Here is a 26,591-nt window from a genome sequence, read left to right as displayed (position 1 = left end):
TGACATCGCTGGGATTCCTGTGAGTCCTCACGTTACAACGTTCACAAGTGAATGGGAAACTTTTATTTTAATCAGCCAAGCCACACACACACATGCATGGACAAAATTGTCGACACACACGCACGCAAGCACAAAAGCACAACAGCAACTTATGTTGCTGGATAAAATTATTTATCACATTACAGTATAATGTGAGTTGAATTCTGTTTTTTATTGCCAAGCTTGTTAATGTTGACGACTGTCACCAAGTTCTAATAAACAATGCACTTTACACATGATCCTTTTAGATGGATATTTTGCTTAGTTTTCACTGAACTCATATCATATCGTTCTTGTATCATTATCAGTCTTGCAGTAAGAGGCAAGTGAAATGAAATGACACAAAATAAAATTAATTAATATAAGTAGGTAAGTATACAAGTAAATAAAAATAATATTAATACTTCAATAGCAAGAAATAGGGAAGTGAATACTTGTAAGTCAATAAGTATCAATAAAATAAATTGCAGCATGCAGACGCCATAAAACACTGAAACGATGCAAAGTCTCATGCTGAGTCAAAGACCAAAGAATAGAGATGTCTGACAAAAACCACGAGATAAGGAATTTTGTCCATATCGTGCAGCCTTAAATCCAACCAGAGAAGGAAGGCAACTGCTCGCCACTCACAGATAAAAGGGGCTGGGTCACATTCCTTCGGGCATAGTTGTCAACAGAAATGGCGTTCGGCTTTGTTTGCTAATGAACTTTTAAATTCAGTGGTGTAGTGCTCCCTGGTTTCACCGTTTTTTTTTTGTTTTTTGTTTTTTTTTAGTCCAGGAAAGCGTCCTTTTTTAGAAACGGTGACATGTAAAAATCTGTCATTTGTACTGTCTTGCTCACAATAATAAAATGATCATGACTTGTTTAGAACAGTTTGGTAACACAAGTAGCCTGAAATCATGTAAAATGTATTTATCATGAAGCAAACATGAAGTATATGTTATAAAACAAAGGATAATATTTAGTGAACAATGAACAAAAATAGTGAAAAACAGTCTCTGAAACTATTTGTCCCCATTCTTGTGAATTAATTTACCGGTACTTAAAAATCAAGTACCAACCTATATAGCTACTGTAAAACGTAACTAAACTCAACATGTAGTTAGTGTGTAACCGCCAGTCTCCACCCCGGGAATCAAACCCACGTCGCGATCAAGTATCCCGTGTATTAGAAGAAGTGTGCCCCCTCAAAAAAAGGTCAAGTATCCGGCTGGGATTCAAAATACCCTTGCATGTGTTTTCCTAATGCTGACTTTCTCATAATTGTGCGACGTTTTTTTTCTTGAGGCAATAAGCTTACATCTGTGTCCCTGACACTCTAATACTCAGATATTTCCCATAAGACAGTGAAAGTGAGTGTTTTAACAAGGCTTCAGTTCTAATAACGGTGGATTACTATTATTGAGTAGACTGGAGTGTTTTTATTTATAGTAGTAAGGCTGAGGCTGCTCTTTCGGTTGATTTTAAATAACTTAAAGATGTGTTTGGGTGAATGAGTTGGAGAACAAAGACAGTGCAGGATTTCTTCCTGTAGGACGAGGGCGTCAAACCCAAGGCCAGTGGACCAGATGTGGTCATCAAGTCATTTTTTAAGGTCCATGAAATCTTGCACCAATAATGGATTAAGATTTGATATACTTTTCTGTGATTCTCAAAGACATTTAGGCTACATTTGTAAACACAGAGATGCTGTTAAAGCAACAAATACATGTTTATATAAAGACAAAAACTAAATGCAAATACAATTTGAAACATTAGAAGCCATAATAGGTGGCTGCAGAGGCAATTGTGTCTTATTTAGGGTTGTTCTGATCCAATCGACATGATCGAAAATTCGTAATTTCTAAAAATCAAGAATCACATTTTATAGTTCTTTACTTGATTTGAACCACTGCAATATGGACAATGTTCTTTTTCTTCTTCATTATATATTGCATACATTGGATAAGGACCTGATATCGGCAGATGTTCAAAATTAAGTGACTTGGACTCAGGCTCCGGTTAAAAAAATGTGATCAGGAAGGACATCCCAAGTATTATTTATCAGATGTTTTTTTTTTTTACAGCTCCCATATCTAACTTTAACAGAGAAATAGTGACATTCCTTGCAGCACATCTTGTCAGTAAACAAACACAGTGCTTCTCAGCTTCTGACTTTTGACCGTATTATGATTTCAATCAACTGTTTCACATACACATTTATTTTTATTGAAATCATCATCTTTGTAAAAATGAAATTGGCCCTTGAGCACAAATTTGCTACCTCAGCGAGAGAGAGGGGGAGAGAGAGAGAGAGAGAGAGAGATGGACCGCCTCAAGTGTAGGAGGAGCGGGGATCATGGGCGGTCGGCTGGAGGCGATTGGAAAATAGGGAAGACGCGCACGCGCTAATCTGATGATGGCTCTCCGTGACCGGAGGGAGGAGGGACAACTCTGCGGTTGAGGGAGAGAGAAAAAAAAGTAAGAGCAAGGCGTGAGCATCTCCAGCTGCATCGCCGCGTCTCTTCCTCCAGAGCCTTTTTTGTTTCAAACTCTCATATGTGACGTATCAATAATTCAGTCGCGCGCGCACGGGCCAGCTAGACGGAGCTCGCCCCCCATAACCGCCGCCGTCACCTCCCCCCACCCACTCGCCAACCTCCAGCATCTCCCCTCGCGCTATGACTGCTTCTTCCGCGTGCACACAGCACGGCCCCGCCGCTACTCTCTTCCAAGTCACTGAAAAGCTGCTAAAAGAAGTGGGGGGGAAAGAATAAGGACGACGTATTACAAGTGTCAAGTCGAGTTGGACTTTCAGGCCAGGGACAGGGAGGAGGGAAGATCAGCGCGTGCCGCTAACTCCATTTGAAGAGCCAAGCGTGTTCGCCAACTCCCAGCAGAGTTCGCTTCACTTTGGGCCGAAGCTGGCGTCACTCTCGCCGCCGCATTTTGACGTTTGAAAGTGGACTAAAAAGCCCCGCTTACAAGTCGCCGCTTGTGATTGCGGCTATGTTGGCGTTTTGCCTGCTGAGTGCCGTGTGGCTCGCGGCCAGCCCGAACCCGAGCCACGCTCAGAACGAAACGGAACCGATCGTCCTGGAGGGGAAGTGCCTGGTGGTATGCGACTCCAACCCGACTTCGGACCCCACCAGCACCGCGCTGGGAATTTCGGTACGCTCGGGCAGCGCCAAAGTGGCCTTCTCGGCCGTCCGGAACACCAACCACGAACCTTCGGAAATGAGCAACCGGACCATGGTCATCTACTTTGATCGGGTAGGAAACAAACACCTGCTTTTCATATTGAAACTGTTACCTTAATGTCAAGGTAATCTGATGTGTGGAGATTTTTTTGAAGGGGGGTCAGAAGAAAAGTGTGAGTTAATGTTAAAAATGCTAAAAAAAGCAAACACTGAGTAGTGTCCATGAAAGTAGTGATCTTACATCTTGCGGTGCCATTTTTAGACGGACTGCAGTCCCTCATGGGGAAATGCAATTTACACTCTGCACAAACTGTGCTGCAGGGTGGGGACGGTGCTTTGCTCAAGGGCACTTAAACTACATTAAGGAAGCAGACTAACATCTCTCCAACAACGGGTTGACTTTTTTACATTTTGTCCACAGCAGGACTTGAACTGTAAAACTCATTACAAATAGGATGCTGCCACTCAAATGTGAGCTGCTAGATGCGTTTGAAAGTGTTCTAAAAACAACAACAACAAAATCCAGGTCAGTTTTTGGAAGGACACCCCAGCAGCATCCACTCGTGCCAGTCTGGCAGCTTAATAGTCAGAAGCTCGCTCCATTTACCTAAAAGTGAAACTTGCGTGATCCATTTCTTTTTCAAGGTAATGCAAATCTAGCATAAAAAAAAGCTTTCATATTTCAGCTTTGTGATCTGACATGTCGTCAAATAATTGATTAACTGCAGGTCACAGGGGCGAGGTCCTACCTGCATGGGAAAGGTTAATTTTCACTCAAACTGCCGCTCAATCGCCCGCCACGATCCGCTTCCTTCCATTAAAGCAGACGTTAAGCTGCAGAGATGCATAATTGAAATTTCATTGGAACGATGGTTTGAGTCTTTTTTTTTCTTTGCCTTGAAAGTTAAGTGGGAAAAAAGAGCAGATGAAGTAATCCAGTTTTTCATCTTCATTGGTGGAATCGGAATGCTAAGAGACAAGATGCGCTGACTTGGAAGTTCCAGTTTAAAGCATGTTCTTTAGTAATCATAGACTTGATAGGATTCTTTAGAACTCGGACCTTTGACAATTGTGTGATGGTGACAGCGAAAACGTTCGATCCTGTCATCATTTGCCGCATTCTAAAGTCCAATGCGGCAACTCATTTAATCCTGTGCTGACGACCTAACTTTCTTCCTTTCCTTCTGTCAGGTTCTCGTAAACGTCGGGAAGAATTTTGACGAGGAGAGAAGTAATTTCATCGCTCCGCGAAAAGGGATTTACAGTTTTAACTTCCATGTAGTCAAAGTCTACAACCGCCAAACAATACAGGTTAGTAGAGTGTGCGTGCGTGTGTGTGTGTGTGTGTGTGTGTGTGTGTGTGTGTGCACCTTCTTTCCCCAGAGAAAAAGCTGAGGGTGTGCATCAACAGATGAAGGTTAGTTGCTCTCCGCTATCATAATGAATCCACACATGCACAGAGGACAAAATGAGGCGCCTGTAGCACAATAGGAGGTCCGAATACTGCGGCCGCTGCAGCTTCAGAACCATGGACAGCGCAAATTCCCTCCTTTACTTCTGTGACATGGCTGCAACATTCAAATTGTGTCCCACAGGTTTCAATTTATAGTCAAGTAATATATTTTTGTATTCAAATCTGCCCCCCCCCCCCCTTCGTCTCGCTAACAACTCACTTTCACCGCATTTGCTGCGTCAAGTGATAGGATTTTTTTTTCCTGTTTTAAATGTGGATAAGTCTTAATTACAATGTGTTCTTTGCAAATTAAACTGTTGTGTAATTATGCTGTTGGCTCCCTGGAGTTTCAGCGTTATGTGTTGCTGCTCACACGTTATTATTGGAGTCCCAAATTAATTAGCAGAGCATATTTGCGGCAACAACAAACAAGGCGGGGAACGTTTGGGAACAGGTCGTCGTTGTCTGGGCTGCACGCGGACAGAATTGAAGATGACAAATGTTGAAAAGTCGTCAAAGTGAGTCCGACGACGACGACGAAGGCAATGATATTGGGATGACGAAAATATAGCGATTTGAACTTGTTTCCAAATATAGAACCCCGCCTCCCCCCTCCCCCACAAATCTCCTCCATTCATGCTCCCATCCATCCAGGGCACCTGGTGTGTTGAGAACTCCCGCTGTTTAATTGCCTGAGAGGCAGTTGTTGTGGCGCACGCTGGAGATGCGAAGGCAGCAGATGAAAAACACGTTGCAAAGCATGAAGGGATGGCAGCCGGGGCACATGAAAAGGAAGGTGAGAGAAAGGAAAGGTGAAAATATACCCGCGTGGAAGTGTCTAGGCGGGACGGACGGGAAAAAGTAATGAACGGGTTAGGAGAGAAAAACAGCTAATGATGGACATAAAGGAGGGAAAAAGACGCTTTGTTTGGAGAATGAGGACGGAAGGAAGAAAGTGTGAGCAAGCACTGATCATGAGACACTTTTCCAGTGAACGGAAACTGCTTATTTCGATTTATTGGGAGGGGATTTTGCCTCAGTGATTCACTTCAATTACAGGAAAATAAATAAATTTTTATCAGAAACCAGTCATCTGACGCATTTCAGACAATGTGGCAGCCAGAAAAAAAACGCTAACATTTCTTTATACTGTAATTTAGTAATTTCCTAGAAGAGAAATATGTGCACAATTATCTTTTCCAGGTACAATCATTTTTATTACTTAATGTGGTTGTTTGTTTAAAATTAATTGGGGTAGAATCAAGCACTCTTTTCCGAGACGGCATTCGTCGAGAGCCAGCAGCTGGTGACCAATTTGACCATTTTATGGGAATAGAGGACATAAAAGCCTCTGAATCGATGTATTATATATTTTAACCCATCCCACATGGTAGCACAGCTAAGGGGGTTGTGTGTGTGTGTGTGTGGGGGGGGGGGGGGCTCCAAGTACCCACTTCAAGGTGCAGATGTGCTACTCTCTTGTCGAAACGCTAGTGCGTGACTGGCACGCCACATTTAAAGGGAATGAAAGGATCCGCTGTAATTGGTCATGATTGATGATGGCCGTGACCACACCCACAACAGATCTGCAAATGCATCATCTAACCCGCCGTAGCGCAGACGTACCTGTAAATCAGCATAGTGTGTGCGTATGTATGTTGTCCCTCCAATCCTATCTATCTATCTGTCTGTCTGTCTGTCTACTCTGTCTGTCCATCCGTCTGTCCATCCGTCCGTCCGTCTGTCCCAAATTGATCAACTAGGCGTTCTCCTGAGACACTTCCACTTACAACTGGGCACTTGTTGAGCAAAGTGATGAAATCAACTAGCAACAACCCAAAACACAAACTTTTCGTGAACATAACTTTCATTTTTCAAGAATAACAACTTGTCATTACTGCCTTTTTTTTAACATCCGACACATTTCACTTAAATGTACCCTGCAACACAAGGCATTTCAGTTACACGGTGTCTCAGTCTGAACAGTACAGTAAGTGCTGGTGGAATATCAAATTCTCTTTTATTTTCTTTGATTGCGTGGAATTGTTGCATAATAAGACAAGTGAACAGAATGTCCAATGTAACAAGAGTTTGAAATGTACACGTTCCCTGCCACTGTATTAGGCAGCCTTGATCACATACTTTAAAATGAGCCCCATTCAGTGAAGCGTACATTGAAAAGGTTTGTCTGGGACATTATTTGAAAGGACCTCTGGTGATGGACGATGGATGACTCACTCCATTCAGGTAGTGATGCACAAAATGTGATTCTTTTGTGGTTTTGTTTCGAGAACCATTTTCACACTGCATTCCTTGAAAATTGGTGCATTAGAGGAGTAATAGTAGAGCCCGGTCCAGTCAGACACAACTGACTGAAGTGTAATATTGCTGTGTAAAGTGTGCACACACATTGTTGTTGCGGCTTCCCTCCTTATGATCATTAGATGTATGGTGGCATCAGTGTGTTATCGCTTTCACCATAAACTGGTTTAAGACTGGTGCTAAACTTGACTCTTTGCTTAGGGCTGGCCGCATTCTAGCAGAAGCACATTCATGTTTAAGCCGGTAAAAGGTGGTGGCAGTGGTGGGGGTAGATTAAAAAAAAAAAAAAAATCTACATCTTGTATTTTTCCCCCCGATGTGGTGTTATTGCTAGACACTCGCCTTAATTTAATCATCGTCCTCAGATTTGTCTGTCATAATATCACATAAAGCGAGAACTATACATTTTCAATGATGATGTGGAAATGATTTATCATACTCAGGAAAATACCATGGAATAGCCAATTATTGTTTTAATAATAAACTACACTCAAAGCTAACATACAAAAAACAAACATCCTAAAACATCTTACTTGGTATGAGTCTTCTAATTACATGCGAGTCGCGTGTACAGATTGAGCAAAGACACTAATGAGGGCAAATGATACAGTTGGAGAACACATGAGAAAGCAAGGAGATGATTGGCTCGAAATAAGAGGAAGCAGGGCCAGGAAGAATAAATAAATAAAATAAAATATGTAGCAAAACTAGTAGCTGAAGTAAATGTACGATTGTTAAAAGGAACCTCGACTGTAATGACAAGTTTGCTTTATATTATTTATTTGGTTGTTACTAACATAACCATGGGATTCATTTTTCAAAAATCATTTCCAGTTTAATAAATTTTTGTAGATACTTTATTTGGACATTGTTATTTACGTCGCAACGCATTCAGTGCGTAATGACGTAGAGTGGAGGCAGTCTCCGTATCGTTCCTAAAGGGTCGATCAAAACTCTTGAATGCGTCTGGTGAATGACGAGAGCACGGCGTGGGGGAGGGCGACTCTCCCGATCGCATGTTTCTATAGGAACGCTTCGAGACTTACTTTGCTTTCTTTGTAGGCGTCTCACAGAGAGCCAGTCGCCACTCTACGTCACTACGCACGGAATGCGTTGCGACGTAAATAACAATGGCGACGTGCGTCCAAATAAAGTTTCGACAAAATGTATTAAATTACAAAAGGTTTTTGGAAAATGAATCTCATAGTTATGTTGGTAGCGACCAAATAAATCACATAGAGCAAACTCGTCATTACAGTCGGGGTTCCTTTAAAGTCAATGAAACACGTTTACGCTAAGACCATGATACTAATTGATTAAACACTAGAAGCATGATTAGCGTTGTTTTTTCTTTTTCTGTTAGTCGCTCCGAAGAACAAGTCGCACAAGTCAAAAAAATGCTTTAATTGGCCTTCATTTTTATGTCTGTGTGTGTTTTAATGCATTTTGGGAACATCTGCTGGAAATATACTCACTGACTTGTGGTGTTTGAAGCTGTAACTTGGCCTACTGCACTGTACATATTGTATGTTTTGCCAAGTTGTCTTGCATTCAAACGGTAAAACCTTACCTTCGTACCTGCTGTGAATGCAATCAAGAGCCAGATTTGAAAACGCTCGCAGTTTGAAACTAAAGACGCCAGATATTGGAAAGGAATGATCCGTTATGTTATGTAGCATCAGCATATCTGAGTTTAATTTCGGCGCACATGAGGTAAATTTGTATTGTCTCCATGCTGCTCTGATGGAGAAACGAGGGTGTGTGAACTCTTGCTATTCTGCTCTGTATCAAAGAATTTGGCACTTTGGTGGCATTCCTAATACCCGAAGTTGCCCCATGAATAGCGCATGGCATCAAGTAACAGCACTATTGGGCAGCATTTGCGTGCTGGATTCAAACTTTCAACACAATAATGCTTACTGCTAGGTTACATCATTTAGGTCCTTTTTCCTCGTACTGTTTTTCAATTCATTTCAGTCCCAAATACTTGGTGAGCCATACATTGCAAAAGGAATGCAGTAAACCCACCAATCCTGGGTTCCAGGTTCGTGTTTCCGTTATTTTGCAGATTAATTTTTTTGTACAGTTGTACAAGTCTTACTTTGTTCTACTTGTAGTTTATTTTGGATGTAATTCCACTTTTGCCCACTTGATGAAGGCACACTATGGTTTTATACCGTGTATATTTGAAAGAAGAAGCGTGAAAGTATTTCAAGGTTAGCATAGTTTTTGCTGAAGATTAATTAATATCAGATCCTCTTCAATCTTACTTTTGCCGCATACAGAAAGCGAAGGCTGTAGGTTCATTTTATAATGTACATCTTTGAGCATAATGATTGCTGCATATTGTTAGAGATAGGTTACATTTGTTTGTTTGGAAAAAATGGGGTACATTTAAACACATAGGGATTAGTATGCTGTTCCACTGTTTGTAGAATACTTTTGTTATCCATCGCTCGCTGTCTCACTCACTCACTCTCTCTCTTGATAAATTATGTTTTAAAATGTGTATTATTGAAAAATTCTGACCTTTAAAATCACAAGTTCCATAATTTCTTTAAAAAATATGCCTAATGAGTATTTAAATAGGATACAGTGGAACCCTGCAATTTAAACCCTGCGATGTAGAGGGGGCTTAACTGTACCTTTATCAAAAACGCGATTTTAGGTTATCTGAAACATAAAAAAAAGATCATGTCTAAAATCATACATATAGCAACCTGTCCCGTTCTTGTGGCCTGAAAAAGTGCGCCTATAGCCAGCAAATGCTACAAACAAGAGTTCCCCCTGCTTTAATATGCTCAACGTGAGTCTGACATGGAAACAGAAGTTCAAAACATTCTCTTATCTCTCGATTGCAACCTTGCATAGTGACTATGTTTTAAACAAACAAATAAATTGGTAGTGTTTTAGTTTCTCCAGTTGTTCCACACAGGGAACAAAGTGAGTTTACATGCACTTGCTTGCGATGTTTGTCCAAACAATGTCTGCCTCCAGTTGCTAGGTGGCAATGATGCTCCTGTCAGCTTGTTTAGTTGTGGATTTCTCAACAAGGAAGAGGTTGCATGCCGCCATTACTTGCTAACTGGTGCTCGTCGAGTGGTTCAATGAGTCACTTAACATCTTGTACGTGCACTGGGTTCTGTTTTTTGGCACAAAGTAAAACCTCCTTTGGCTTGTTTTGGCACTCAAAGGCTGGAGTGTTTTGCCCACTTTTACAGCACAGCTTCCTCAAATAATGATTCTTGTTAGATGAATAATGTTTTAAACTAGTATTGAAATGAAGTTTGATTAAACACCAGTGTTGGGCAAGTTACTTAGAAAATTTAGCATATTTCATATTACTAGTTACTTGCATTTGAAAGTAATCTGTTTGTTTAATGAGTAATGAGTTACTCAAGTTTTAGTTACTTTGAAGTTACTTTTTTTACATTGGGGATTAATTTGTTTAATCATGATTTTGAGATTTTAAAAAGAAAACGTTAACTTGTAATGAGGACCTTTAACTATATAGCGTGTGGTATAATGTTAAATATTTGTACTCTATGGTGTGAGATCACGACCTTTGATTTATATTTGTATCAAGATGTATTTTTTTCCAAATATAAATATTGGAACTGATATTTGGTCCGGTAAATAAACAATGCCAGACTGTATGCCATAATAAAAATGATCAACATACTCAAATAAATTGACATACAATGGAAAGATGAGTTTATATTGCTAATGTGTGTTCCTCTTATCAATAACATAATGTAATTTTTTTACGTATAGTAAATTGTATGTTAAAAAATTGGCTAAAAAATAATAGCGATAGATGAAGTATAATTGAAAACTGGATGGATGGAAGTGTGTAATAAAAGCAAAAATATCTATGCTATGTGTGTGATGTTCGCATTACGGGAGTCACTAACTGTGCTAATATTACCAAAATGTATTGCAGTAACTTGTTATATTACGCTGTTACTGACTAAACGTAATATATTACTGCAACGCGTTACCCTCAACATTGTTAAATACATACACCATTTTAAATGTTTTCATTATAGTAACAACAGAGGTATAGTAATAAGAAATACGGACTTATTATTTTACAATTTTTATTCAGTAAATAACGTCACAACTGGCTGAGAGGTTGAGTACACCCTCAGAAAATTGCAGGGCACGAAAGGATAAACAATCACTGACACTCGCAGCCTTCAGTTAACCTAACATGTACGTTTATGTGAACAGACAAACCACACAGGAAGGCCAGAGTCCGGATTCAAACCCCTAACCTTAGCACTGCAGGCGGATGTGCCAACCACTTGGCTGACCTCAAAACATTTCTTGTAAATGTGTGAGTGAGAATATGGGAACGATTGTTCAACTTACACTAAGAGTTTCCCTGGAATCTTCCCCTGGCTTCTTCCGCAACCGGATGACTACACACTCCCGAACCCGCGTAAGAGATCTCTAGTAGATGGCCTACATTTCAATGAAATCCCATGAAATGAAATGATTTTCACTAGAGGTGTCTTTTTTTTTATTATAGCCATTAACAGTGTTTACAGTTGTGTGACAATCACATGAGGCGTTACTTTTCTCTCAGAGCAATTTGAAGCCTTACCTTATACTACAGAATCGTAAAATATTCCCTTTCTCTCCTTGCTTCCACCTTTCTTATTTGGCTTCGTTTTTCTGTGCCTTCTTTTAGTCGTTGGCTTCCTGCATCCCCTTTGTTGCACTTGGTCGGTTATTGTCTCTTGCTCCATAATAAGGCACTTAATTGATGCTTATGCATAATGAATGCAGGTCAATTTAGGCCTGACCGACGCGCAGCCCTATTATCATGCTTTTATTTTTATGCCTGGTAATTGTGAGAGCGTGTGTGTACGTGCATGCTGTTTACGTGTGTATTCTCGAGTGAATGTCATGCACATCATGGCAACATGTCACCGCTAGGTTAATCAGGTTAATATGACACTTTTTTTGTCATCTTCTATTTAATGTCCTGATTTTATCGAGTTGCTGAGCACTCCACTTTTCAGATGAAGGAACAGGAATGTTTGCTAATTGACTCCTTAATGTTTCCATCAAAGTGAGTGTCAACTATGTAAATAATATTTGTATCAAAATGATTATGCGACAAAGAATTCAGCATTCAACCCTTTATGGATAATGGAGTCGCATCAGCTAAATAATTTTTTCTGTTTGAATGACAAAGATTTTGATAAATAACAGAATATCAAATTCTTTAATTTTGGTAATTTTGATTAAGATACAACATTTTTTCTTATAAAATCAATGTCTTTCTTTGATGTATAATGATTGCATTTGAGCCAATCTTCGTATTGCAGTTTAAAGTTATTACTTAACGCTGGTAGCACATTGCTTAAATTAGCTATATATTATGTATATGCAAATTTGAATTATCCAAGACAATATTTGGCTTCAAACAAAAACTAACCAAACCAAAATGAATCCTTTTGCGTTCAGTTACAGCAGAGTGGTTCAGGCGACAAAACAAATAAACCGGGCAGATTACTCCTGCTAAGCCGTTATAATGTTTCTCAGACACGATTTGACTGGTAAGCATGTACATGTACTAGGAGGAGGAGCAGGAGTGGTGGAAGTACACAAGGAAAGGCAAGCTGACCGTCTGGAAACAAGGACGTGAAATGGAACTAAATAGGACAACGCTTACAGGAAGCCTCACTTTTTTTCTGAAGCTGAGCCGTGATTGGTTGTTATCTGAGCTCTGAAATACGGTGATGTCAAAATAACCGCCTCCTGTGATGGATACAAACGGGTGGATTTTGCCGCTTAACTCGTATTCCACAAACGCGATATTAATCAGATTGGCGCGTTTCGACTTGCGGGTTGACTTCCCCATACTGTATTTTATTGGCACTCAACTCAAGTTTCAGCACTAGAAACCACAATATTAACCTATTGCACGTCGTCATCCTGATATAATGAAAAAAAGAGTTCAAGTAGCGTCTGAGTGTTTTCACGTAATTTTTCAAGGCAACATATAACGCTCGTCCTTACACGTGTGCTCCGACTCTGAGTCACCATTAGCAGGTTGGCCATTAAAGAGGAGTGGCGGGCCAAAAGAGCTCTCCACTCTTTTCATCCTGCCCACACAAACGCACACAGAGGCACACGTGCACACACACTTGTGCACGTCAGGAGCTGGAGGGATGTATAAGTGTGTAATTATATGATGGTCATGGTTATGCTGCATTCGTTGATTTACTGATAAGTTTAGATTCCAAGAGTTTTGATTTTCATTTCACTTTGGCATATTACTGTTTTTGTTTGATCAATACTGCTAACACAAGATGGTACAGAATTTCACTGGAATAACTAAAACATTGTAAACATCCCGTTAACAACCTTTCCTGTTCTATCACCTCAACTGTCTATGAACTTTCTAGGACTGGTGGCACAAAAGATATATATAAACTCTCAAAGTCAGATCAATTCAACTGTATACAGTTAGTTTACAACTAGGTCTCGACTGTCTATTTTGTACGGAAGAGGATTAGGGCCAATGAAGAGAGGGAAAAGAAAGTTTGGCAGGATTCTCACTTTATTCTCAGAATTCTGACTTTAAAGTCATAATTCTGAGAATAAAGTGTGAATTCTGACTTTAATCTCAGAATTCTGATTTTAATCTCAGAATTCTCACTTTAATCTCAGAATTCTCACTTCTTTATTCTCAGAATTCTGACTTTAATCTCAGAATTCTCACTTTATTCTCAGAATTCTGACTTTAAAGTCATAATTCTGAGAATAAAGTGTGAATTCTGACTTTAATCTCAGAATTCTGACTTTAATCTCAGAATTCTCACTTTAATCTCAGAATTCTCACTTTAAAGTGAGAATCCTCACTTTATTCTCAGAATTCTGACTTTAAGGTGAGAATTCTCACTTTATTCTCAGAATTATGACTTTAAAGTGAGAACTCTCACTTTATTCTCATAATTCTCACTTTAATTCTCACTTTATTCTGAGAATTATGACTTTAATCTCACAATTCTCACTTCATTCTCAGAGTTCTGACTTTAAGTCAGAATCCTGTGAGTGTCAGCCGTGCATGGTTCACCTCCGTTGTCCCTTCATGACGTTTGTCTCTATCCTTGTCTGCTGTCCAGGTGAGCCTGATGCACAACGGCTGGCCCGTCATCTCGGCCTTCGCTGGCGACCAGGATGTGACCCGCGAGGCGGCCAGCAACGGCGTTTTGATCCAGATGGAGAAGGGAGACCGGGCCTACCTCAAACTGGAGAGAGGAAACTTGATGGGAGGATGGAAATACTCCACCTTCTCTGGCTTCCTGGTGTTCCCCGTGTAGAGGAGAAGAATGGAAGAGGAGCAGGGGATGAAAAAGGAGGAGGGGCTGCTTGTTGAGGGGGAAGTACAGTGAAGAGGTTCCAAGATGGAGGGACGCTGGTAAGAGAAAATGGAGGCGACGACGGACTTCTGTTACTGAAGAGTTGAAAAGTGTGGCCATCTTCACTTCCCTTCATTCATCCATTCCGCCTAGTGTTGCTCTGTGGATGGCCAATACCTTTTTATCATTATTATTATTATCAGCTCCATCATATGCATATAACGTGAGTGTTTTGAAGCCAGAGTAGCCATTTCTCCCCCTCATTAATTTTTTGTGTGTGAAGTTGCTCTGATTTTAGAGCAAGCAAAAGTAACATGACAACAAAATCTCCATCTTTCTTCTTCAAGAAGCTTTAGTCAGCTGCATTAAGTTCACCGCGAGGCTCCAAATCCGCCGTCATGCCATCAGGCTGCAAGTGACAGCAAAACTCCTGCAAATGCCAAGTTCATATGGGAGCTCTTGATCAACCGAAATGTTTTGTGCAAATAACGACAACAATAATAATAATGGCGCTGCAACAAGCTTCAAAATTACAAAGTGCATGAGATGGAAGACATTTTAAAGAGTTCTGGGTTTTCTTTTACCCCCCCCCCCCCCCCCCTTCCCTACTAAGTCTTTCATTTAAGGCTACAGTTTAGTTGTACCTTCATCAAACCCACCCAGAAGCCCCCTTGTTCCTCCTCCATGAGTGGTCCATCTCATCCTCCTCCCAACCTCCCCACATGTACTTTTATCTGCTGCTGTATTCGTTTGCCTCCTCGCACGGACTAATCCTTGCTTTACTTCGGCGTCAGACTTGGGACTCTCGGACACTCAAAAGCAACAATATACAGTACATATGTGATACTATGTAATAGATCCAAATCACTCTTTCTACTGCTACTATGATGATGATAACAAAAACAATAATACCCACACCTTAAATTGAATCTGGCTGATGACTATAATGTCTGTATATTCTGTATTTCTGTGTTATATGGAAGAAAAAATATTATAAGGGGATCTTCTAGTGATTTTGCGTGGACAACTGGGCTGCTGTTCTGCTGATAAAAGAACATTTGCTTCTTATTTATTTATTTATTTTCATTTGTATTTGAGCTATTCAAACCAAGTTGTGGCTGAAAAGCTCAGATACTAAATACGTATTACAATATATTAGCAGAAGATAAAACGCTATTATTATTATTATTATTGTTATTAGGGATGGGCGAGTACCAATACCAGGTACATACCTGGCTTTATTTCTAGGTATCGGTTGTGGTGTAACGACCACCCTCTTTGTGGCTGTTTTACGATCAGGAACTCGAAATTAGACATTAAAAGAATACAAATGTGTCATTAATTTCTAGCAATTTCTGTGAAAAATGCTATATTGGAATATATACGTGTCTTTAAAATTTGTTGTTGTTTTTTGGGGGGGGGGGGTATGTATCATAAGTAGTAGTGGTATTGGCACTTGGTATCGGTATTGGTGACTACTCAAAAGTTGAGGGCTCCTACTGGTATCGGTCTGGAAAAAAAGTGGTATCGAACATCCCTAATTATATTATCTTGGCTGTAAATTACATGTGAATATTTAGACCTTAAAAATTCTTTGTCTGATTTATGACTCAATCAAATGGATTTATTATCTACTGTTTTGTTATTTTCTTTGCTCTGAAATCAATAAAAATTTCAATGTAATTTTCTTTTTCTTTAACCTATTTCAGGTCTGGCGTGGCAGTTTGTTCAGCAAACATTTTCAGTAGCATGTCCTTGTCCACTTGTAGCTATCGTCTCACTTCCTCCGCTGCTTCATGCTCTTATTTTCCATCTTTTTTTTTTTTTTTTCCTCAGGCTGAGCCCTCCCTTTCCCCTTTCCGCTGTCTCTCTCCACTCTGTTGGTTTTTAAGGTTTTGTGGTTTGTTTCTCTCCAGACTAATGAGCTCCGGGGGGAAAATGTGTGCTGGAATGAAAAAATAAAACAAAAAGGAAAACACAAACATCATTTCCTTCCTTCCTTCTCCTTCTCGTCTTTTTCTTCTTCTTTTCATTTCATCTCTCCCTCTTCATGTCTTATGTTGCCGCCACTTGTCCCTCCCGAAGACCCTCTTTTAAACATCTTGTCCTCAATTTCTCTCCTTGTCTACGCTCCAAGCCTTGGCTTCTCTCTGTAAACGCAACTTCATCTCTTTATTTAGTCTCTAAGTTGCCTGTCATCTACAGGCAAACTTCAGTTCTTACTGAATGTTTAGAATGCTTGAATTTAGAGCATTTGGGGAAATTTTGTCGTTGAGAAATAACAGACTATTTTTTTCAGCATAAACCGCAAATAGTAAAACAATTAGCTTGGACTAACCAATGTGCGAAGCCTGAAAAACCGACGTACAGTGTGTGTGCGCGTGAAATATATACAATACAGAAAAAATGTTTAATATATAAGCAAACACTTTTGTAATTGATGCTTCTTATCACACAACAGTCTCAAATGTTTTGAGCCAAATACATTTTTGCTCATTTGTTGTGACGAATGAGCTCCAACTATAAGGTTACATGGGATGCAAGGATATTCTGAAGATATTCTTAATCAGCATTGTCTTGTTTGTGTTTCCTTAAATTAAAAATGAGTGTAAACACAAGTGCCATGTTTGACATTTGTTTTGCTTGGAAAACACATTTCCAGTGATGACCACTATGGAACTAAAAATGGAATTGTAACACATGGCTATCTTGGCTACTCATTACAATATGGCTAAAGTACGGAAGCTTTTCCACCTCAAAGCACTTTACATTTTGACTACTCATTCAAATACTGAAGATGCCGCATCAGGAGCAACTGGGGCTTCAGTATCTTACTCAAGGATACTTTGACATGGTGATAGTGGCCTGGGATGGAACCCTCAACCTCAGGCTTGGGAGATGACCACTCTGCCACTGAGTTTGTTATGCCTTATATTACAACCTCCTCCTTCTCTCCTCTCCGCCATCAGGCAGACACCAACACAGGGGACGGTTATCTCAGGGACTGGGAACACACAACCTTTCGCACCACACTTCTATTTGTCAAGACACACACACACACACACACACACATCTATGCATTGTGCTTGATGCAATCCATGTTTGGAACTTTTACTCCCAGAAGTCCTTCCCTTCATTTCAACCCTCCTCACTCTACCAACATTTTCACAGTCACACACAACCTTTAGAATGCTCGCGTATTTGTACTGACACTTACTGTACATGCACATACACCACTAGGTTCAAATATCACTCTGGTATGACATTACTCGTAAACACAAGAAATGTGTAATTAATTCACAATGAATAATAATGTCTGTGCACTGCATAAACAGGACATTTGCTCTTTCAGATACAGGTAATGGTAAAAATGACATTGAATAGCAGATGCAATCCTGTTGTATGAATGTGGTACATTTTATGTGTCATAAATTATGGCTTATTGTAGGTATTATGACTCATAATACAATGATAATCTAATAACCAACCAAATAAAGAATCCATGTATAGTTTATTAACATGTCTGTCTGTCTTCCTAGCCATTGATTTATGATCCACCCATATATCCATCCATCCAACCATCTGACTATGTATCCAGCTACCTCTCTATACATCCGTCCATCCGCGGTGGGGACTCAGATGGGGGACCGCAGCACTGCTTAATACTGCGGTCTGCCCCAATCGATGGCACCCCACCCCGGCACACCTGACCGCCCCCCCCCCTTCCCCAGTTGTGTGGTGCAATAAAATTGGAGGGGAGTTGTAGGGCGAAGACGGTGTCTCCACCCTACCCCACCCCCCCAAAAGTGTGTTATGTGCCTTATGTGTCTATAAAAGTGTATTGTGCAAAACTCGTGCAGTGAGTTAAGAGGAGCGACCAGCGGGGCCCTTCCCAACCGGGCGGGGGGTGGGCAGGGTGCGCACCCGCCCACCAAACCCCCACCTACCCCACCGAGACCCCGGCGGGCATATGGGACCAGCCCGGCGGGACAATAGGACTCGCACCCCGGATACTGGCAGGGCAGGCACAACACCGCCACCCGCCCGGCCCCCGAGACCCGGGCAATGGATGGAGCCCCCGGCCCAGGGGAGGGGGAAGGGACGGGGGAAGGAGACGACAAGAAGGGCAAGGGGCGGCCGCAGGGCCGCAGAGAGAGGGGGAGAGGAGGAGGAAGGGTGACGAGGGAGAAGGGACAGGGAGGCGGAGGATGGGCGGGAAGAGGCGAGGAGGGAGAGGCAGCAAGGGGGAGGAAGGGGGAGGGGAGAGGGAGCCACGGGGCAACCCGGAGGCCCACAGGCTATCTATCTATCTATCTATCTATCTATCTATCTATCGCCTATATGCTTTTTAATTACACAAGGATTTTTGCTATTTGTAGGCTGCCTGGGTCCCTATCACCTGCACATTGTATAGAATGTATATAATTGTGGTGATGTAAATTTTTGTTTTGTCTTCATGAGCATACTCGGTATTGAAGTGATCCAAAAGTAATCAAAAGCAATCAAGTTACCTTACTACAATATTATGATACTTGGATTACGTTACTGACTAAAAAAAAATTGCAGGTAACTTGTAACTGTAACAGAATACTCTGCTTTCCAAAGGGCAATATAAATAGGGCTCTGTGCTACGATACGATGGAAACATGCGTGACATCAGACAATCAGAGCAGGTTTTCCTTCTCTTCTGCGGTTGGCAAGTTGAAGACGTAAACAGAAAGTAAAAGAAACAAGAAGTAAACGATGACCAAAAGTGCAACTAAACAAGCCATGACTTGGCGTCATCTTCACAAAATGAAACATTTTCGACAAGTTCGTTCTTCCCCGTCGTTTTTCTGGTGGTATCTCGTGAAGTAAATGAAGACGCTGTGCAAGGTAAGTAAGTACTGAAAAACAGTTAACATAACAATCCTGTTGAATCATTAGAACAAGCTAGTGGAGCAACAAGTGGAAAGCAAGCACAGGCTACCGAGGTACCATTCGCCGTTTAGCCGCTACTAAGTAGCATCCACCAGACCAAAGCAGCAATCAATCGTGTCATCTTTTGATCACCTCAACCCGTGTGAATTGCGAATGATTGCTGGTCTGCAAAAACTTGTTTGAACCAGACTGTGGAGCAGCGAAAGGTTGGGGTTGGGTCTTTAAGCCATGCAAACTGTTTTTGTTGCATGGGAAATGTCCCCCACCCCGCGGAAAAATAAAATCGAATCAAATTCGGCGGCGCCATCATACTTATAAGGAGTAGCGGCGGCAATGACTGTATATAATTGTTAAAGGGGTGTTCCAACAAATGATCATAGGTGACAATGGCAATGAAAATAATACGGCGACTTCAACAACTCTCTTTTCATCGCCTGGAGGTCAAGACTGGAACCAAAGAGAAACATACCGGAATGTGAAATAGGACTGCATCTGACCTGAATGTGTACTGTAGATTGTGTGTTATGAGCTGAGGTGACGAGGGAGCGCAGACGAGAGAGCAGAGCACAGAGTTATGGAAAGACAGAAGACAGAGCAAAGAAAAGAAGATAATGAACACGGACATCTTATTTCCAGCAGTGATGTTCAGAGAAGAGCACACTGAATGTGGCTGAGGAGTTTCATGTTTGGATTTAATAATACATAAGATTCTCTTGGCGGATCTGGACCAAATCTCATCTTTTCTTTACCAGGGAAGTGATCATGCAAACGACAGGCTTGTTATGTTGATACTAGTTAATGTGACCTCCCCACAGCGGACTGGTGGTTAGCACTGACCTGGCCGAAGTATGGCCCACTGACTGGCCCTCGCGGTCCAAGTCCAAATAAAATGTTATTTTTATTTGTGTGAGAAAGAAAATAGTTTCAGTGTTTCCTACTTAGCAACTTTGTTGCTAGATTTAGCCACTTTACTGGCACCACAAACGACTATTTTTCAAATAAGCGACAAAAACCCATGTTCATGTTCATCATCTCCGGAGATTGTTTTTGGAATGCGGGTGAAAACTGACACAAGCACATGAAAACATGCAGAATCCACACAGCTTCCTGTGCCTGAACTTCAAACTTCATACAACATAATAGAGCGGCTAGGAATTTGAGCTGGGGCAATGTTATTGACTATTTTTAGTCACATTATAGCAGTTCATAATTGATGGGGGGGGGGGGGGGGGGGTACCCATATGGTATCCCTGCAGGAGAGGAAGATAAAATCTTGGAACAGGTCACTCAATCTACATGAATCTCATGGGAAAAGCAGCACCAAACATTTTTCACTACCACTTGTATAGAATTGCTTGTAAATATATTCAATAAAAAAAAAAAAAAACGGGAAAAAACTGGATGAACTTCATTGATAAGTGACAGATGGACATTGCAGTTGGCTGCTAATAAACATATTCATATTTAGTTCACCTTGTTGTGCTTTCCACAAAGCCCCCCGGCCCCCATTTTTGTTGATTACAAACACATAAGAACAATGGTTTTGTTTTGGGAGCTGGAACGGATGTCAATGTGGAAAGTGGGTTTGATAAACATAATATATCTGTCACAATGTCACAATGGCAAAGTGAATGCACAGGACGACAGTCAGTGTTTTGCTTAAATGTCAAGAATATTTCCGATTAAAAGCGTCTTGGTTTGGAAGCGCGGTGACCAGAGGGCGACTCTCCAAGGAGCACATTCCTTATTTATAAGTCCTGTTAATTCTGATTCCCAGCACTGTGAGGACTGGGTGTGTTGAGGGGTCCCACTTGAGACGTCCGCATACTGTGAAGTAGACTTGACACCCCCCCCCCCCACCCCCCCACTCTAATTGTGTTTTTCTCTCTCCTTTTCTGGGTTGTGTGTGAGTTTATTATGTCTGAATGTGTGTGTGCATACAGACACACTCATTCATCTCTCTGTTTGTGTGCATGTTTTTTGCCAATTAGGCACTCAATGACAGGACATGTGGCGAAGCAGCTAGCTGGGCTATTCATGGATCAGCAGTTATGAGGGGACATTTCCAAATACCAAGTGGCCGCACACAAACACGCGTGCGCACACACACACAAACACACATTTAGAATGATTGGCGTAAGACAGTTTAAGTGATTCAGACAGCGGGAAGATGACTGTCCATGGATCATATGTTTACATACTGTAGTCTTCCTCCTCTGGAGTCAGCTGAATTTGTTCAATTGTGAATGCTGTGAATTATTAATAATGCTTCCAGTTGGAATGTGACATTAAACGGAAACATTGTGCCTCAATCAGTAATAGTTTCATGCTTACATTGGTTTGTAGGGGCGGGAATCTTTGAATGTCTCACGATTCGATTTGATTCCGATTTTTGGGTCTGCAATTCAATTCAGAATCGATTTTCGATTAAGAACGATTTTTTATTCAAAATGATTTGCTTCAATCTATAGATGTGCAAGGAATTGTAATGATCTACTCCAGTCTGACTCGCTAATGCTAATTAGCGCGCTACTCGCGGCACTTTTATTACTCAAAAGAACGGCTCAACACTGCAAAAAAACTACTTTTATTGGAATAACTTGATCGTGACTTTTTCCTTCTACTCTCTAATGTGGCTACAACTTAACAGTGTATTAGACCGCGTGGAACCACACTGCCCCTAAATGGCCAAATCGGGTACAACATGAACAGCGCTCCAAATAAAGGCACACACAGACAAAGGCAAGACAGTATAAAATAATTGAAATAATAATATTTTGGGACATTTAAAATCGTTTCTGAATCATACTAAATGAGAATCGAGATTCTTATAAGAATTTTGGCACACCCCTATTTGTTTGAACAACAGAGTAAATATTTTATGAACATGTGTTTGTTGATGTGTCCACATAGACACAGTGGAATGTTGAAAAAGGTCAACAAATAAAGAAGACAAAAAAGATCTTCCTTATTTTGTGCAAAAGCACATTAATACCGAAATAAATACATTAAAACGAACCACAGAAGTTCATGTATACAGTATGACAAAAACAAGCAATTTTTCTGCAATAAATGTTATTAATTTTAGTTCAATTTATAAATGTAAGATATTGTTTTTGAAAAAACATTTTTCTTTTTAGTTAGAAAAATTTAAGTTAATTCAAATTAAAACAATATGGGACAATGTCACCAAAAGGTATACAACACTGTTTTATTTTTTCTTTAAGGGATGCGGTACCGGTAAGTCTGTTCTTGATTCTGTTTGGCTGTCGCCGATAACTTGGACAGGCTGGGCCGCCCTGAAATACTCACTGACAAAACAGATCATACCCAGCTCTTGTTTTAATTTTCTTTCAAAACAATATATTTGTTAAAATTTTGCTTTATTAATTTAATTAGTTTTCATTGACTATCATAACCTTAGCCGTCGCTCACAACTTGTATGCCAACTTCCACCATGTCAAGACTCTATTGTGCGAATAGCCGCATTAAAAGGGAACAAAATCAGTAGGCCGGCGGATCTGCGAGATTACCAACATCAGGTCTAACCCGCCTCCACGCAGACTCCCGACACACGCTGTGCAGGATTTTCACAGGTCACAAATATGGAGAACCAAAAGGCCAACCTCAACAAGGATACTATAAAAATGTAGAAAGGGTGAACAGTGAATAACATTTAGCATTCTTACAGTATCTGTGCCATTTGTGTTATTTACAGTTGTGCTTAAACATGTACTTACCTTAGGTGTATGTAAACTTATGAGCGCACTCTTTGGTGAGAAAAAGGCTTAATGCCCCCAAAAAATTCAAAATACAGTGGCAAAAAGAGGTTTGTGTTGACATGAGAAGAGATGTGCATGTGAATTTGGGTGACAATTCCCTGCATGTTTTGTAATTAAGTGATGTTTAGCTTCTGTACATTTACAGTTGTCCTCATAAGCGTACATACCCCAAGGGTGTGTACATTTTCAAACATAACTGCATCTGTGTCATGTTTGTATTTACTTTCATCTGCTTCAGTCATGATGCTATGTATTGTTCTAATTTCCCCCGTTGCAACGTTTCAAACTGTGTGTTCTAACCTGGAGTCTCTCAAGGCCACATCAAGTTTTGACCACGCAAGCGTCTGCGATTCCACACAGCTTTGCAGCTTTTGGGTTTGTTTGTTACGACTTCTTTTGGGATTTGACGCTGTTAACCAAAGCTGCATCTCACGCTATGTTGAGCCGCTTGTGATCCAGCAGCTGCAGCCGTTAAGTTTTTTTTTTTTTTTTTTTTTTTTTTTTGCTTTGCTCCTGAGGAAAGACAACGAAAGATAAACATGTTTTTACCACTGAATAAATCAAATATACTAATATCATCATCAAGAAGTCCACCACTGTAAATATTAACAGCATTGAAACACTTTGATTATTTCACATAACATCTTTTCTCTTTTCCTTCTTTTCTTAAAGGTGACATTTTGTGAAAATGTATGTTTTGTGTGTTTTTATACAAATGGTTATGATTGTGTGAAAGTGTGAAATTAAACAACAAATTAAAACTATTGTTATCTGTCTGTTCCTGAAAATGTGTCAGTAAGAGAGAGCCATTCTGAAGTTTGAGAATTATTATATTTCTGCTCATTTACATAATAACTGACCCACACCAAGTTTCTCCTCCCTCACAAAAATCGGCCACTTTCAAGCCACAGGCATACCGTCCACATCTTAAACACTATGTCAAAGCTTGGGGGTAAGCAGAGCTGCACTGAGTTTTGTTGGATGCTTGACACATACTCAATTGTTTTTTTGCACAAACATATGCATAATACAGTATGTTTCCTTCTTCTGGAAACATGTAGAAATAATCCTTTGACACTCACTGAACTAAGGTTCCATCAGGTATGCTCACATGGCGGCAAGTAAAACAATAAGCAAAACAAGTCCAGTTGGAAAATTTCTTTAGTCATGTCATGCATGACAACATTTCCAAATCAGCATTTTCTAAATATGTAAGTCAGAGGTCACCTTGTAAATAAACTTCCATGGTCTTTATTCCAATTTTTCCCACGCTGTTTCTAATGAGATTTGCATGTTGAAATCAGAAGGTGTTGTAGTTATTTGCTAGTGATTTGAAGTAACAAGGTGATAATGAGGCTTACTCGTCTAGCTACTACTATGCAACCCCTCTGGCAAATTAACAACAAACAAAAAAATAGTAAATCAGTGCGACTCAACAGTCAACATCTATTTATTTTATTATGCTGAGCCAGTTCCTTTCCCTCGACCTCAATGACAGACAATCATGGGCAATTTTACACTAAATTAGTCCCAATAAAAGCTGGATAGAGACAGGCCCAACAATCTGGCACCCGGTGCTTGCGTGTAAACATGATTATATCCGGGAAGTGGCTTCCCATTTTTGAGCACACGGTGACAGCCAATTAGGACGACGTGGGTGGGTGGGTGGGAGTGGGGGAGGGGGGGGGGGGGTGACTGGCGGTTCGCGAGGTGTTCGGTGCTCTGGGATGGAGATAGGAGGAAAAAGAAACAAGGACGGATGGGAGGAGAGGGGCAATTAAAAATAAAAAGGGGTTGAACAACTTATGTAATTATTGTGTGGGAGACGTGGCTATTTGTGAGAGTGATGATGGCGGGATTCAATTTTATCTCTCATTACAGTCGAGTGATTTTGCTTCATCAAGCACTGGGATTGTTTTTTTGTCACAATTTGCCTTTGGGTACCTTGTCATTGGCTGGTGAGCAATAAAGGGTGTGGCCTGCCTTTTGTCTGTCGTCAGATGAGATATAGGTTTCAGCTCATCCGCTTTCCCAACGGAGGTGGCAAAAGTATGTCCCATGTTACACTTTTTTAATAATAATATTTTATGTCCTTTCAATGGATTTGCAAAATAAGTTGCGTTGAAAATGCCCAAGATGAACTTTCACAAAAAGCCTGACATCCAGGACAGCTGGATTTTTCATCAATATTCTATATTTAAATAAGTCTTGCTCCGATTGGATCGCTGCTCTCTTAATTTGAATATGTAAAACAGCTTTCCTCTGATTGGAAGTTGGTGATATGCCGGCATTTTGTGGCAGCCATGTCGTGTCTTACTATCATTGAGTTCACCAGGCAGGTATTGTTGTGTGTGTGTGGGTGTGTGTGTGGGTTGTGAGATCAAGTCCAGGCTTCGGCCTTCCTGGGTGGAGTTTGCATGTTCTCCCGGTGCTTGCGTGGGTTTTCTCCGGGTACTCCGGTTTCCTCCCACATTCCAAAAACATGCATGGCAGGTGAATTGGACACTCCAAATTGTCCATAGGTGTGATTGTGAGTATGGTTGTTCGTCTCTGTGTGCCCTGCGATTGGCTGGCAACCAGTACAGAGTGTACCCCGCCTACTGCCCGAAGCCAGCTGGGATAGACTCCAGCAACCCCCGCGACCCTTGTGAGGACAAGCGGTACAGAAAATGGATGGATGGATGGATGTATATATATATATATATATATATATATATATTAGTGCTGTCAAAGTTAAAGCACAAAAAATTAGCGCATTAATCATGAATTAACGCAGATTAATCGCACTGTTAATTTTGACCATAGATTATTTTTTAGCACAGGTTGTGTTTGAGCAATAAACATAATTTCATTTAGTAAAGTAAAGAGTTTAATGAATGTTTGCGTATCACATTTAGAATATTTGTTCATGTCAAAATATCGGGGTAATTTTTTTCCATTTTAAATTCCATCCATCCATTTTCTTAACCGCTTATTCCTCAAAAGGGTTGCGGGGGGCGCTGGAGCCTATCCCAGATGGCTTCGGTTCAGTACACCCTGAACTGGTTGCCAGCCAATCCAGGGCCCATTTTAAATTATGCAAGTAATTAACTGATTAGAAAAAGAGGAGGATGAGCGTGTGCAGTGGATCCCAAATTTTTTGAAGATGTCCTCATAAGATTAAATACATAACTGGTGCTCTTCAAATTTGGTGGGGAAATTTTTTTTTAGATAAAAAAGGCTTTTTTATTAAGCGATTAATAATAATTAATCAAAATTCTAAGATGTGATTAATCTGATTAGAAAATGTAATCAATTATATATATATATATATATATATTCTCCTTTGGAATGGGTTCAGAAATTCTCCCAAAATAAATTAAAGCCGTTTATTCCTCAACTCCTCTGAGTTTGGCAGGTGATGCAAAGATATTTTTAATTGTTCAGCACCGTGAGTTGCATTTTAATGTATGATAGGTGCTTTATAAGTAAAGTTTAATTTGATTTGATATTTGATATTTCAGTCATTTTTCTA

At 40.5% G+C, this 26,591-nt stretch overlaps 1 protein-coding gene across 1 annotated transcript; it reads left to right on the top strand.

Annotated features, from left to right (window-relative positions):
• The first annotated feature begins 2,403 nt into the window (after positions 1-2,403).
• On the top strand, positions 2,404-16,078 carry cbln1 (cerebellin 1 precursor). The gene is made up of 3 exons (XM_086074541.1): positions 2,404-3,294; positions 4,413-4,532; positions 14,139-16,078. Exons 1-3 carry the CDS (start codon positions 3,031-3,033, stop codon positions 14,334-14,336), a joined length of 582 nt encoding a protein of 193 aa, XP_085930667.1. The 5' UTR covers positions 2,404-3,030; the 3' UTR covers positions 14,337-16,078.
• Positions 16,079-26,591: the final 10,513 nt, after the last annotated feature.

Source organism: Leptonotus elevatus, chromosome 4 (assembly GCF_054856555.1).
Source record: "Leptonotus elevatus isolate MCC_2025b chromosome 4, RoL_Lele_1.0, whole genome shotgun sequence".
In the NCBI taxonomy this organism is placed as follows: domain Eukaryota; kingdom Metazoa; phylum Chordata; class Actinopteri; order Syngnathiformes; family Syngnathidae; genus Leptonotus; species Leptonotus elevatus.
The sequence above is the reverse complement of the archived record's forward strand: the minus strand, read 5'-3'. Positions and strand labels throughout refer to the sequence as shown.